The 15,806-nt window shown below is 34.0% G+C and overlaps 1 protein-coding gene across 3 annotated transcripts in view; it reads left to right on the top strand.

The window, feature by feature from the left end:
* The window catches only part of MAP3K2 (mitogen-activated protein kinase kinase kinase 2), a 93,427-nt gene that overhangs the window by 33,280 nt on the left and 44,341 nt on the right, over positions 1-15,806 (top strand). For all 3 annotated transcript variants that reach the window (XM_041739690.1, XM_041739692.1, XM_041739691.1), the window contains 3 exons: positions 12,295-12,363; positions 14,464-14,582; positions 15,214-15,254. In XM_041739690.1, coding sequence (XP_041595624.1) covers positions 12,357-12,363; positions 14,464-14,582; positions 15,214-15,254 — 167 coding nt within the window. In that variant the 5' untranslated portion in view covers positions 12,295-12,356. The remainder of the gene's footprint in view (positions 1-12,294; positions 12,364-14,463; positions 14,583-15,213; positions 15,255-15,806) is intronic.

Raw genomic sequence — 15,806 nt, forward strand, 5'->3', positions numbered from 1 at the left:
TATTCCATGTGGACTTGAGAAGAATATGTATTCTACTGTTGTTGAGTGGAGTGTTCTATATAGGTCTGCTAGGTCCAGTTGGTCTATAGTGTTGTTCAAGTCCTCTATTTCCTTGTTGGCCTGAGTGGTTGCTCTATTTATTTTTGAAAGTGGGGTTTGAACTTTTAATTGTTATTGTGTAGGTATGTATTTCTCTTTTTTAATTCTGTCCATACTTCATATATTTTGGAGTTCTACTGTTTGGTGCAAATATTTGTTTATAATTGTTAAATCTTCAGGAATTGACCATTTTGTCAATATTTAAAGTTCTTATTTGTATCTTTTAGAAGTTTTGACTTACAGTTTATTTTATCTAATATTGGTATAGTCAACTACTCCAGCTCTCCAAGTTACCATTTGCATGGGTTATCTTTTTCTGTCCTTTCACTTTCAACCTGTCATATCCTTAGATCTTGTAGACAGCATGTAATAGGATTATGCTTTTAAAATTCCTTCTGCCATTTGGAAATGGTACTCAACATCATTAATTATTAGCGGAGTGTAAATTAAAACTGTAGTGAGATATATCATAATCACCAGAATGACTAACGGTTGGTGAGGATGTGGAAGAACTGGAGCTCTCTTACATTCTGGTAGAAGTATATAGATTGACAGCTACTTTAAAAAAGCCTTTGGCCATATCTGCTAAAGTTGAAATACATATCTTAGTGACCTAGCAGTTTCTTCTGGATGTATATCCAGTGGAAATATGTGTTTATATTTACTAAAAGACATATTCAAGGAGGTTTGTAGACCCTATTTTTGTAATAGTTAAAAACTGGAAACAACATTTATGTCCATCAGTAATAGAGTGGATAATAGAGATATGATCATATAATGGAATATTACAGAGCAGTGAAAATGAACAAAATACTCATATAGGTAATGTGGAAGAATCTCAGAGCCACAACAGATATCAAGTGAAATAAACACAAAAGAGTATGTCTTGTGTGATTAATTAATATGAAATTTAAGAACAGGCAAAACTAGTGTATAGTAATAAATGTCAAAATGACAAGTTGTGCATAAGAACTTTCAGGTACAAATGTGATTCACCTTTGTTTATTTTTTCCTATTAACTTTTTGTATGCTCAATTTTGTATATTTCCATGTTTTTGCCAATTTTAGTCTCAGAATATTGGTAAAAGTACTGTAGCTGTCTATATAAGTGCAGCCTTGAGCCGACTTCCATTGGATTTATGCCTCTTTGACTTAACTGTTGTGGTTTGGGGAATTTTTATTGTTTTTCCTGAAAGGAATATTATTGATTTGTTGGACTAGAAAAATTTTTGTGTTTACAATACTTTATTTTTGAGATTAATCAAGATTTGACTTAAATATTTTTAAAAACTGAAAAATTCTGTTGAGAATTTAGATTTGTAGAAAGACAGTACACTGAATAAACTATCCTCAACCATTTTGTGACATTCTCTGTGTGTATATGGATGGTAGACTTTCCCATGTTAGACATTTTGAAAGGTGAACTTGAATGATATACACAGTATTATAGAAAGTTTCAGTGAGAAATAAATGAATATTCACGTCCTAACTTTGTCCAGCTTTATGACCTTAAGTAAATTATATTATCTTTTTGGCCCTCAGATTTCTCATTTGTAAAATAGGGGTTTAGCCTAGATATTTGTTTCTTAACTATTTAAAATTTAGCTCTATATTTGCCTTATTTAAAATGCTCTAAAACCTGAGGTAGCATAGTAATTACCTTTGGATATAGTATTGCCGGGATGAGATAAGGGGCGTTTTTATGTTTTTTTGTTATATTTCATGTATTAATATATATTTAAATTTTTCTTTAAAAATTCTTTACTGTTATTTGACATTTCAAAATAGTATCACAACTAAAAAGAAAATTAAAGCATTGTAATATTTGTTTTTTCAAACTGTATGCATGCCACCCCCAGTAGAGAATTACTAAAATAATGTCAGTAGATGCAAGGTGACAGCATAAAAAGAAAATACAGTGATTTTTAAAAATTTTGAATTAACTGCTAATATTTGAAAATGAGGACATCTTACATTAAAATTTGGAGCTTTTTGAAAAATCAGCATATCTGACAATAACTGCCTAAATTCCTGTAGGCAGCTGTTGAGTAGAGCTTAGTTAGCTGTTGCTCTTCTAGATGGGCAAATGATCTCTAGTTATTAACAGCATCTCCCACTTATATTACCTCTTTTCTTTCTCTCCCATCTTCTTTCTTTCCCCCCTTCCTTTCTCCCTCTGTTCTTCCAAGATATAATTCATATACTGTAAAATTCACTTTTTTAAAAAGTATACATATAACTCAGTTTTTAGTATATTCACAAAGTTGTACAGCCATTACCACTGTCTAATTTCAGAACATATCATGACCTTTTTTAGTACCTATTCTCAATCATTCCCTATTTCCAATACTCCCATCCTGGGAAACCACTAATCTTTCTGTTTCTATACATTCGACTATTCTGGATATTTCATTAAATGCAGTTATACAATATGTGACCTTTTATATGACTTATTTCGCCTACCATAATGTTTTAGAATTCATCCATGTTGGGACATGTATCAGTCCTTCATTCCATTTAATGGCTGAATTAATATCATGTTGTACGGATATATGCCATTTGTTTATTCATCCATCAGTTGATAGATGTCGAAGTTTCTGCTTTTTAGCTCTTATAAATAATGCTGCATTGAATATTAGTGTGCATGTTTACTGTGTGATTATATGTTTTCAGTATTCTTGGATATGTACCTAAGAATTGAAATAGTGATTCGTATAATTCCAGTTTTCCCACATTTTCACCAGCATTTGTCATTGTCTGTCATTTTGGTTATAGCCATACTATTGAGTGTAAAGTAGTGTGCCATTGTGGTTTTGATTTGCATTTCCTTGATGACCGGTGATAGTAAACATCTTCTCAAGTGCTTATTGGCTAGTTTTGTATTGTCTTTGGAGAAATAGCTGTTGAAATTCACTGTCCATTTTATAGTTGGGTTAGTCCTTTTATTGTTGAATTGTAGTAGTTCTTTGTATATTCTGTATACTAGCCCCTTATCGAATATATGATTTGCAAATATTTTCTCCCAGTCTGTGGATTGTCTTTTCACTGTGTTGATAGTGTCTTTGATGCACAAAAATGTTTAGTTTTGATGAAGACCAATTTTTTCATTTGTTGCTTGTGCTTTTAGTATCATATTTAAGAAACTATTGCCTAATCCAAGGTCATGAAGATTTATACCTCTCTTCCCTTCTAAGAGTTTTATGGATTTAGGTCTTACATTTAGGTCTTTGATCCCATTTTGAACTAGTTTTTTGCATACTGTATGAGGTAGGAATCCAACTTCATGCTTTGGCATGTGGTTATCCAGTTGTTCAATGACATTCATTACTGAAGACTGTTCTTTCACTGTTGTCTTGGCAACCTTGTCAAAAATCATTTAACCACAGATGTTTGGGTTTATTTCAGGACTCAATTTTCTATTCCACTAGTATCTATCCTTATGTCAGTACTCCCACTATTGGGAGTACTCCAGCTATTGCTGTAGCTTTTTAGTAAGCTTTGAAATCAGGATATGTGAATCTTCCAACTTTTTCTTTTTCAATATTGTTTTGACTCTTAAGGGCCTCTTGTACTTCCATATGAGTTTAAAAATCAGCTTTTCCATTTCTGCAAAAAAAACAAAACAAACAAACAATGGAATTTTGATAGATTGCGTTGATTCTGTAGATCACTTTGGGAATATTCCTATCTTGAAAATACTGTCTTTTTTTTTTTTTAAATTTTTATTTATTTATGATAGTCACAGAGAGAGAGAGAGGCAGAGACACAGGCGGAGGGAGAAGCAGGCTCCATGCACCGGGAGCCTGATATGGGATTCGATCCCGGGTCTCCAGGATCGCGCCCTGGGCCAAAGGCAGGCGCCAAACCGCTGCACCACCCAGGGATCCCGAAAATACTGTCTTTCATCCATGAACATGAGATGCCTTTCTGTACTTTTAGACCTTCAATTTTTTTCAATATTTTATAAACAATATATACAAGACTTTTTTTTTTTTTTAAGATTTTATTTATTCATGAGAGACACAGAGAGACAAGCAGAGACACAGGCAGAGGGAGAAGCAGGCTCCATGCAGGGAGCCTGCCATGGGACTTGATCCCGGGTCTCTAGGATCACACCCTGGGCTGAAGGCCGCACTAAACTGCCAAGCCATCCAGGCTGCCTGACATGTTTTTTTTCTTAGATATATTACTAAATAATTTTTTTTTTAAACAACCCTGAGGTCTTTTATTTTCTTTACATTTATCATACCATGAATTCAGAGGGAATAGGTTCCAGCAGTTCAGGCTCCTTTCCATTGGTTCTCACAAAGTGTGCTTCTCTGAGTGGGGCAGGCTGGCACTTCAGTTGGACCCAAGTACCTTTCTCTTTGGCTTCCTTCTTTTTCTGATCATTTTCCTTCTCAAGCTTCAGGAAGCTGTCTCTGCTCTTTGAGTGTTTAATATGCTCAATGAGGACATTAATTCTCTTGGCAAGAATCTTGCCCTTATTTGTTTACAATGCCAACAGCATGCTGAATAACATTGTAGACTCTTTCAGTTTTGCCATGGTAACATTTGTGGGGCATTCCTTTTTGAACAGTGCCCATTCCCTTGATATCCACAATATCACCTTTCTTACAGATTTGCATGTATCTGGCCAAAGGAACAACTCCATGTTTTCTAAAAGGCTTAGAGAACATATAGTGGGTACCTCTCCTCTTTCCCTTTGTGTTGGTCATTTTGGCGAATTACTGAAAGATGGCAGTTCTGGCCGAAAGGTTATTCCTAAATAATTTATTTTTTAATACTGTAAATGGAATTTATTTTTATGTGATTTTTAAAAATCTTATTTGAATTTTAGCAGCTAATATGCAGTGTTAAATTAATTTCAGATGTACAGTATAGTGATTCTACAATTTTGTATATTACTCAGTGATCATTAAAGTAAGTGTATGCTTAATCTCCTTCATCTATTTACCACCATCACCACCACCTGTTGTATATAAATACCTGGTTTTGGTTTGTCATTCTCCTTTTCCTTTGTTCATTTGTTCTGTTTCTTAGATTTCACATAGGAGTGAAATCATGTGGTATTTATCTTTCTCTGACTGACTTATTTCACTTAGCATTATACTCTCTAGTTCCATCCACATTGTTGCAAATGGCAAGATTTCATCCTTTTTAATGGCTGATTAATACTCAAATGGAATTTATTTTTAATTTCATTTTCATAAAGTATTAGTGTACGGAAATACAACTGATTTTTTTTTTTTTTATGGTAGTCACACGGAGAGAGAGAAGCAGAGACATAGGCAGAGGGAGAAACAGGCTCCATGCACCGGGAGCCCGACGTGGGATTCGATCCCGGGTCTCCAGGATCGCGCCCTGGGCCAAAGGCAGGCGCCAAACCGCTGCGCCACCCAGGGATCCCAATACAACTGATTTTTAAAAATCTTTCATCCTGCAACTGTGCAGAACTTGCTCATTAGCTCTAATAATGGTTTTGTTTTGTGAATTTATTAGGATTTTCTGTATACAGTATTATCACCTGTAAATAGGGATGCTTTTTATTTCTTATCCAGTCTGAATCCATTCATTTCATTTTCTTGTCACATCTTCTGAATAGAACCTGCAATACAGTATTAAAAAGGAGTGGCAAGACTGGACATCCTTGTCTCATTTCTAATCTTAGGGGACACCTAGACTTTCACCATTAACTATGATGTTAGCTGTGGATTTTTCATGGGTGCCTTTTATCAACTTGAGGAAATTCCCTTCTCTCCCTAGTCTTTTGAGTATTTTAGTCAGTTGGTTTTGGCAAATGCATTTTCTGTGTCTGTTGAGATGATCATATAGTTTTTGTCTTTTATTTTTTTAATGTTTTTATTACATTGATATTTATATGCTGAATTTACCTTGCTTTTGTGGGATATATCCCACATGTTCATAGTGTATAATCCCTTTTTCTTGTGCTCTGGATTAGGTTTTTCTAGTATTTTGTTGAGGACTTTTATATCTCTATTCATTTGGATATCTAGTTTTCTTGTAATGTTTTTGTATGATTTGGTTATTAGAGTAATAATGGTTTCAATACTCTCTTTCTCTCTCTTTTAATAATCAATGGTAATTTTTCCTTAAATGTTTGAAGGCATCTGGTTTGGACTTCTATTTGAACTAGAAATGAAAAACTTTCGGCAATCTCATAATTTTTATATTGAATTTAGGTTTTCAGATTTCTTCTTGAGTTAGTTTTGGTAGTTTCTAGTAATTTATCTCTTTCATCCAGGTGATCTAATTTATTGGAAATACAGTCCATGTATTACCTTATTGTTTTTGTTTCTGTAAGGTTGGTAGTAATACTCTGTCTTAATTCTTGAATTTAGCTGTTTGTGTCTTTTCTATTTTTTTCTTGGTTAGTCTAGCTAAAAGTTTATTAATTGTATTTCTCTTTTCAGAGAGCCAAGTTTTTCATTGATTTTAAAAATTTGTGTTGTATTTTTATTTTCTAGTTTATTTCCATTCTGATCCTTATTATTTCCTTCCTTCCGCTTGCTTTGGGTTTCATATGCTCTTCTTTTTCCCGTGCCTTAAGGTAGATATTAGGCGGGGGATCCCTTGGGTGGCTCAGCGGTTGAGCGTCTGCCTTCGGCCCAGAGCATGATCCTGGAGTTCCAGGATCAAGTACCATGTCGGGCTCCCTGCATGGAGCCTGCTTCTCCCTCTGCCCCTCTGTCTCTCTGTGTCTCTCATGAATAAATAAAATCTTTTTTTTTTTTAAAAAAAAGGTAGATGTTAGGCTATTTATCTGAGATCCTTCTTTTTTTATTATTTTTTAAAAGATTTTATTTATTCATGAGAGACGGAAAGAGGCAGGTTTTTTTTTTTTAATATGAACATTTGCAGTTACAAATTCCTCTCTAAGCTGTACTTTTGGGGCATCCAATGTCAGTATGTTTTGTTTTCATTTGCATTTATCTGAAAGTATTTTCTAATTTCCTTCATGACTTTTTTTTTGACTCATTTGGTTCTTGAGGGGTGTGTTTAATTTTCACACATTTGTGAATTTCTCAGTTTCCTTCTGTTATCGGTTTCTGATTTCATTGCGTTGTTAGAGAACGTACTTCATATGACTTCAGTTTATTTATACTTAGATTTATCACTTAACATGTGGTCTGTTTTAGAAAATGTTTTATGTGCATTTCTGAAGAATATTCTTCTGTTTTGGGGTTGAGTGTTTTATAGATGTCTATTAATTGTAGTTTTATAGTGTTACTTAAGTCTTCTGTTTTCTTGCTGATTTTTCTGTTTTACACATGTTGGAAATGGGGCATTGAGATATGTGACTATTATTTTTGAATTATGTTTTTCCTTTCATTTAAAAAAAAAGATTTTATTTATTTATTCATGAGAAACAGAGAGAAAGGCAGAGACAGAGGCAAAGAGAGAAGCAGGCTCCATGTAGGGAGCCCGATGTGGGACTCAATCCCAGGACTGCAGGATCACGCCCTGCGCCAAAGGCAGATGCTCAACCACTGAGCCACCCAGGTTTCCCTCTCCTTTCAGTTCTATTTTTTTTTTGTATTTTGAGAGTTTCTTGTTAGGTGTATACATGTTTATAATTGTTATATCTTGTTGATGAGCTGGCCATGTTTTCATTATAAATGTCTCTAATAACAATTTTTGTATTCCATCTTGTCTTCTATTAGTATAGAAGTATTGGGGATCCCTGGGTGGCTCAGTGGTTTAGTGCCTGCCTTCAGCCCAGGGCGTGATCCTGGAGACCTGGGATCGAGTCTCGCATCAGGCTCCCTGCATGGAGTCTGCATCTGTCTGTCTGTCTATCGTCTCTCTCTCTCTCTCCTGAATAAATAAAATCTTTAAATTAAAAACAAAAGAAGTATCACTGCAGGTCTTTTCTGACTCCTGCTTGCATACTATATCTTTTTCCATCCTTTTCCTTTCAACCTATTTTGTCTTTGAGTCTGAAGTGTGTCTGTGGTAGACAGCATATGGTGGTTGGATCAGTGTTTTTTTAATCTTTTATGCTAATCCCTATTCCTTAAATAGTTTGTTCATCCACTTGCATTTAATGTAATTACACATGGGTAGAATTACATCTACTTTGTGTTTTATGTGTGTTACGGGGGTTTTTTGTTCCTCATTTTTCTATTACTGCTTTCTTTCATGTTAGATATTTTCTAGTATGCTAATTTAATTCTTCGGTTTCTTTTGCAACTTTTTAAATTTTAGAGTTGATCTGTTATTAAAATTAATAACTTAAAGCAATGTAATTTGGGTTCATATCAACTTAAGAGGCATATATACACTTTTATATAACTTAATTCTTTTCTTTGTACTATTATTGTTATACAAATTATTATATGTTTTGTACTAACAAAACACTTCATGTTATTGTTTTATGCAGTTTCTTTAAACCTGTGTATTTTTTGTTGTTGCTTGTGTAGAAAAGAATTAACATAGCAGGCCTCACTGCATATACTTAGAATGGACTGCTTAAGAGGTCCACTCTTGGCTAGCATCTGAGAACGTATTAGGGTCTACACCTGCCTAACTGATAAGAATGGCTCACTGTGCCTAAGCTGCTTACACAAACAATATAGTTTATGCTGAATGTCTGCTTTTCTTCTGTGAGGAATTTTGGTATGTGGTAGGCAGAGGGTACCTATTGATCAGCTCATAATAAAACCCTGGGTGCTGAGTCTCTAATTTTTCCTGGTTGGCAACATTTTCCATGTGTTGTCTTAACTCATTTCTGGGTGGAGAGGAGGAGGAATTAAGTATATCCTTTGTAACTCTATTTTTAAAAGATTCTTAAGAGCTAGCCCTGACCTTCCTTGGACCTTGCCCTGTGTGCCATTTCCCTTTGCTGATTTTGCTGTGTATCCTTTTGCCATAATAAATTATAGCTTGTCAGTATGACTATATTGCTGAGTCTGTTGAGTTCTTTAGCAAGTCATAGAAATTGAGTGTGGTCTTAAATACTCACTACACATGCTATAACAGATTACCACAAATTTAGTGGCTTAAAACAATTAGTTTTGGAAGTCAGAAGTCAAATATACGTCTCACTGGGCTAAAACCAAGGTGTCAGCATTGCTATATTCCTTCTGGAGGCTCTGGGGGAAAATCCATTTTTCTTGCCTCTCCTTCCTTCTAGCAATTTCCTGTATTCATTGGCTCATGGCTATCCCATTCCATCTTCCAAGCCAACAATGGTCAAGCTTTTCTTATGCAGCATCACTCTGACACTCACTTTCCTGCTTATTTCTTATTCCTTTATTTATAATGATCCCTGTGATTATGTTAGGTCTGACCAAATAATCCAAGGTAATCCTCTCATCTTAAATTTGTTAATGTATCTTATCTACAAAGTTCCTTTTGCCATGTAAGGTAATATATATGCAAGTGTTCTAGGAAATGACATGTGGACATCTTTGGGATGGCTTTTGTATACACGGTGTTCACATATAGAAGAAATGAAAAGAAACAACACGTTTTGTGTTTTTTTTAGATATCTAATTACCATTACTGGTGCTCTTTCTTCATGTGAATTGGATTTACTGTCTAGTATCCTTTATATTTCAACCTGAAGGACTCCTTTATTTTTAAAAAGATTTTATTTATTTATGAGAAACAGAGAGAGAGAGAGGCAGAGACACAGGCAGAGGGAAAAGCAGGCTCCATGCAGGAAGTCTGATGTGGGACTCGATCCTGGGACTCCAGGATCACGCCCTGGGCCGAAGGCAGGCGCTAAACCACTGAGGCACCCAGGGCTCCTTTTGTATTACAGGGAAACTCCAGTTGTAATGAATTCTCTGTGTTGTTTATGTAGGAATGTTTTTTTTTTTTTTTTTTATGTAGGAATGTTTTAATTTTGCTTTCAGTTTTGCAGAGTGGTTTTACTAGATAAAGAATTCTTCCTTGGTGTAGTCTTTTTCTTTTAGGACTCTGAATGTTACCTACTGCTTTCTGCCTTATTATGTTATCAATAATGGGTTGAGCAACCCTTTTACATGATGAGTTCCTTCTTTCTTGCTGCTCTCAGATTCTTCATCTTTCAATAGTTTGTGATGTGTCTACGTGTGGATAACTTTGATTTTATCCTGCTTGCAGTTTATTGAGCTTCTTGGATGTGTACATTGTTTCTCAATGAAATTGAGAAATGAAATTGTTGAGATTTCATTTCATTTCTCATTTCATTGAGATTTCAATTTCATTGAGAATGAAATTATTTCTCATTAAATTTAGAAAGTTTTTCACTATTTTTTAAATATTCTTCTTTCTGCCTCTTTATTTTTCCCCTCTTTTGGGAATCCATTATGCATATATTGGTGTGCTTACTGGTTTCAGATATTATATTTTCCAACTCTGAAATTTCTGTCTGGTTCCTTTTTAAAATTTTTGGCTTTTTATTTATATTCTGTGTGATGAGTCATCATTTTCATACATTCTTTAGTTTTTAGTCATGGCCTCCTTAGTTCTTTGAAAATATTTAAAATAGCTGATTTAATCTGTCTAGTTAGTGCAACAGTTGAGCTCCCTCAGGGTCAGTTTCCACTGATTGCTTTTTCTCCCTTGTGTATAGGTCATGCTGTATTTATATATCTTACAATTTTTTCTTGAAAAACTAGTGTGTCATCCCTGGAACTCAGATTCTCCTCCTACCCCACTGTTTTTTGTTTATTGTTTTTATTTGTTTAGTGACTTTGGGGCAGTGATTTTTTTTTTTTAAGTTTATATTTTGTGTTGTGTGTGGTCACTGAAGAAGAAGAATCCTCAGTTGGTTTAGTTGTCAAGTGAAAGCCTATGGCCTTCTTTGGCCTTTCTTGATTATGCAACAGTTCTGGGCATTTGTGTGACTTCTAGAGTCCCAGGAATCTGTTGGAGCTATATTCAGAGGTCCTTACTGAAATCTCATTCCTCAACTTGTCTAAAACCTATTGTTTGCCCCAACAGTTCTCCCCTTTCTCAGATGGTTGAGATATGCAGCAGTTGCTCTTGGTAGCTTGCTTGCTTTCCCTTTCTTTCTTTCTTTTTTTTTCAAAGATTGTATTTATTTATTCATGAGAGAACAGAGGCAGAAACATAGGCAGAGGGAGAAGCATGCTTCCCGCAGGTTGCCTGATGCCGGACTCAATTCCAGGACCCCAGGATCACACTGAACCACTGGGCCCCACTCTTGGTGGGATTCAGCAAACACTCCAAGCTCTTTGCAATGGAACAATTTTGAGTCAGGTTAAATAAAGTCAGCCTTTCTTGGGTCTACTGGCCAACTGCTAGATAGGTCATATGACATTTTTTGGGGAATCAGACTGAAGAAGTTCTAGTTCCATTCTGCCCTCTCCAGGGGCAGTCAAGCTGCTTATTTTCGTGGTTTACTTTGCTGTTTTGGAGCTGGGGATAAGGGTGAAAGATAGGAATAGAAAATGTTAGAGACTCTCTTTTTACCAAGATTCTTAAATGCTGCCCATATTGCTGCAAGCCTTTGGGTAATTCCAGGGTTCTGAAAATGTTGATTCTGACAATTTTTTCTTTTATGGAAGAGAGAAATTTTGTGGATCTTTTCTATTTTTAGTTGATGTTCTCCTTTTTTTGTCTCTGAATGTGACCTTTTCTACTCATTTTTATAGTTGCCCTGTAGGAATTTGAGTTTATTGGGTTATTTCTCAAGATTTTTGACTTTGCTGGGGTGCTTGGGTTGCTCAGTCAATTGAGCCTCCAACTCTTGGTTTTGGCTTAGGTCATTATCTCATGGGTCATGAGATCAAGCCCGGCATTGGGCTTTGCATGGAGTCTGCTTAAGATTCTTTCTACCTCCTTCTCCATCCTCCTTTGCTTCTCCCCCTGCTCTCTCTCTCAAATAAATAAATAAAATATTTTAATTAAAAAAGAAGAGATTTCTGACTTGGTGGGGGGAGATCAAAAGATTTTTTACTTTGAAAAATTCTTTTTCTAGCTTAGATAGACAAGAGCCTGAAAAATACTGAGCTAAATTTAATATGGTGTAATAATTATCCTTAGTTCATTCTCAGTAATGGAGTGGAGTATCTTGCAAAAATAAAGCACTCCTCCTAGCACAATGTGTAAAGTAGTAATACTGTATTATTCTCATTAGTGTTATTTATTCTGATTTTTTTGTTTGCCCCTTCTGTTTTTTTTTTTTAATTTCTGATATATTCATTTTTTCCTCCTAAGGCAATAAAGAATGCTGATGGAAGAACCATTTTCCTAATTTTCAAATTGTTGAGCTGGTTGCCATGATGGGTGAGTTTTTTTGTCTCTTACTATTTTATTTTAATTAATTAATTTTTGACTAAAGGGATAAAAGTTTATTAAGTAAAGATACAGAGAAAGCTCTCAGAAGTGAGAAGGGTCCCAACAGGGTTCCCTTTTGTTTGTAATTAAAGGATAAAATGGGGAAGAAACATTTTTCTTCACGTGTATGACATTTTTATAAAGAAGTTTTAAGATGTGGTAGACTTACATAATGTTTTATATTTATTTACTTAATAGCTTTTCAGTTAGAGCACTTTTTGAGTTAACTTACAGATTTGGAATGACTGTTTCATGCAGGATATCCTAATAGGGACATTCAAAAAAACTGCTAAGATGGATTGGGACTTACTTAGAGTCTGATATCCAGAGAGAATACTAGATAAAGAAACCTGACTTTTAAATTGCCCTTTGTTTACATGTCATCTCACTAAGAAGTTATTTATTCAGATGGTTCTCTTTTTTTATATCTATGATAGAAAAAGTATACTCATTTTTTTAAACAAGGAAATTGGTATATGTAAATGTGATAAGAGATTTAAGCCAGGCATTTATTTTGGTGCTGTGATGTTAGACATGAGAAAAGACTTAAATTCAAGTGTTTAAGTTTTTCCTAATGAAGAAAATAATTAGAACATGAATACATATGTTTAAGTATTAGAGTTCCCCTCTCCCCAGTGTAAGATTGAGGATCTTATCTTTCTTAAGAGGGTTATATGAGATAATTTTATTCTAATTGAGATCATTCTCAGCTTATTTTTTTCCTCTAAGGGCAGACTTATTTTTATCAATAAATGACATGGTCTGGCTTAGACCTGTGGACAGAACACACTTTGTGATTACATTATACCCAATTGGCTCAGTTGCTATTTGGCGAAGCTAACATGATAAAATTATATTTTACAAAAAATAGTTTATGAGGGATTATAATATTTTCTCTAAACATGGCATTTGTTAATAAACTTGTGGCATCATTAACTTTAATTTTAATATACAAATAATTTCATTATAGGACAGAATATATTGAGTCTTATAAAAAATTAATACATTAGAGAAGTCAGCTATTTGTGTGTTTGAAGGGCTGATGAAGCCATTGAATTGCTACATTCTTTTTAGTGATTTCTCCTTACAAGATAAAGTATGTTTTAATTATTACTACTCTGAAACATAAATTACTCGTCACCAGAACAGTAAATTTTAAAATGTAAGCTGTAAAAGCCCCTCAATTCCTTTGTTGATCATTTGCTGATTATCATTAGTAGAATTGATTTACTAATGAAAATCAATTAAATCATCCCTACCTTTTCCAGAGAGCATGTAATTGGTATTACTAGGAGATTCATGCTTATAGTCTTAGAAATTTTTGATATATATTTGGAAGAAATTAAAAAGTTCATGGTTCATTATCCTTTCACTCAGTTTTATGGATTCACTGCTTTTTTTCTAAGGAATGTGTTTTACTTACATTTTTACCTTTTAAGTTGTTACTGGCTGAGATTGTTAAATAGTCAGTTAAATGTGTGTAGTCTTGTTGAACTTTATGGTGAGGAAGTTAAAGAAAACACTTCCAAATATCAGTAGGTCATTATCCACAGATAAAGCTTTTTGTTTCTGACTTGAAGTACTGATGAAAAACTCTAAAAGGAATTCTGTACTTTGAACATAAATGCCAAATAATGATGAAGGTCTTTTTCCCCCACCCCACTTGCTTAAACTTTTAGATGTTCTGTTGATGTTTTATTAAGGAGTCACAGAAAGTAACTTGTTATGATGGGGCTGTTTTAACACATATACTAGGATGTTACATTGTTAAAAGAATCAGAATGACTTTATCTTGCCTTTGTCACACCTAGTGTGATGCGAATGCTTGAGTCTAGTGCAGCTTTAATGTTACTTGTCTTCAGTTTTTAAATAATTAAAATTTTATTTCACCAAAATAAGTGTAGGCATTGAAAAATGTGCTAGAGGCATTTTTTGTGTTAATGTAATGTATTTTGCATTAAATTTCATGATCAGCTTTGTGTTTAATATCTATGATAAATACATATTGAAATTACAATTCTGTGTTTATGTTACTTTGAAAATGCCTAGATGATCAGCAAGCTTTGAACTCAATCATGCAAGATTTGGCTGTTCTTCATAAAGCCAGTCGACCAGCATTATCTTTACAGGAAACCAGAAAAACAAAGTCTTCATCACCAACAAAGCAGGTATTTGTTTTAATATTTTAAAAAGTACATATTGTTATATAAGTTCTTTGTCCTGAGTATCTTGATCTTATAGACGGTTTGTTAAGGTTTAAGTCTAGCTTTTGAGTCAGATATTTTGTTGTTTGTCATACATTTTTCCAAACAGATGGGCATTTTTAAAAATGGTAGAGTTTCATTTAATGTGGTAGCTGCTCTCTAATGCTGATATTTCATCCATTCTTAAAGCACTTAAGATAAGCAAATTGTTTTTATTTAAAAATAGTCTATTTGCAAATGAACGTCATTTTGATTTTTATAAAGTTTGGGATGATCAACACAGAAAGTGGGAATATAATATTCTACATTTCCCTCTAATAGGATTAGCAAGTATCTCATACCCATGGTGCTAACACTGAGAGATCTTGGTGCTCTTTGCTTTCAGCTCAGGTTTAGCAACACAATTCTTATATCAGCTCTTTGGCAGACACTATCAGTTGATTGGAGTTCACACTGAAAATGAAGTCTCCTTTCCTTCCACTCTATCTTTAATCAGTGACTAAGGAAAAAAAAAAAAGAGTGACTAAGAAAAAAAAGACCTAGAAATTCTAGAAATTTTATCTGATCTCTGAAATGATTTATCATTTTCTTACAGAATGACGTTCGAGTCAAATTTGAACATAGAGGGGAAAAAAGGTAAGGAAAGAAATATTACATATCAGTTTCTTGATTTAATCAAATTAATCATAATTAAAGCCATTAGAGGCTTTTTGTGGACTTTAGTGGAGGTTCATGGCTTACAAATTGAGAATGGAATAGAATAGTCCTTCATAATGTATAACATATATTTAAAATAGAATCTCAAAATTTAGGCTAAACATTAGGAGCAATTAATGTTTTTATTTTGGGAAGTAAAAAGGTCATTGCATAATGCAGCCTTTAAATATTACCATTTCCTTTTATTTTTACTCAGGGGAAAGTAAATATATTTCTCCTTATCATAATTATATCATCCCTTCAGATTTTTTTTTCAGATTTTATATAGAACTTATGTATGTGGAATTAACATTCATAATTTTGATTCAATAGACCTCAATCATATGACATGTATTTACTTAGTAACACTGAGGAAGATAAGTTGGAATGGTGGCTATAAATTAATTAGCATAGGGATAAGTCTGACCTTCCACTGGGTATCTGTATCTTAGTGCAATGGTGAGGGGTGGTGGTGGTGGTGGTTGACAACAA

This window comes from Vulpes lagopus, chromosome 24 (assembly GCF_018345385.1).
Source record: "Vulpes lagopus strain Blue_001 chromosome 24, ASM1834538v1, whole genome shotgun sequence".
In the NCBI taxonomy this organism is placed as follows: Eukaryota; Metazoa; Chordata; class Mammalia; order Carnivora; family Canidae; genus Vulpes; species Vulpes lagopus.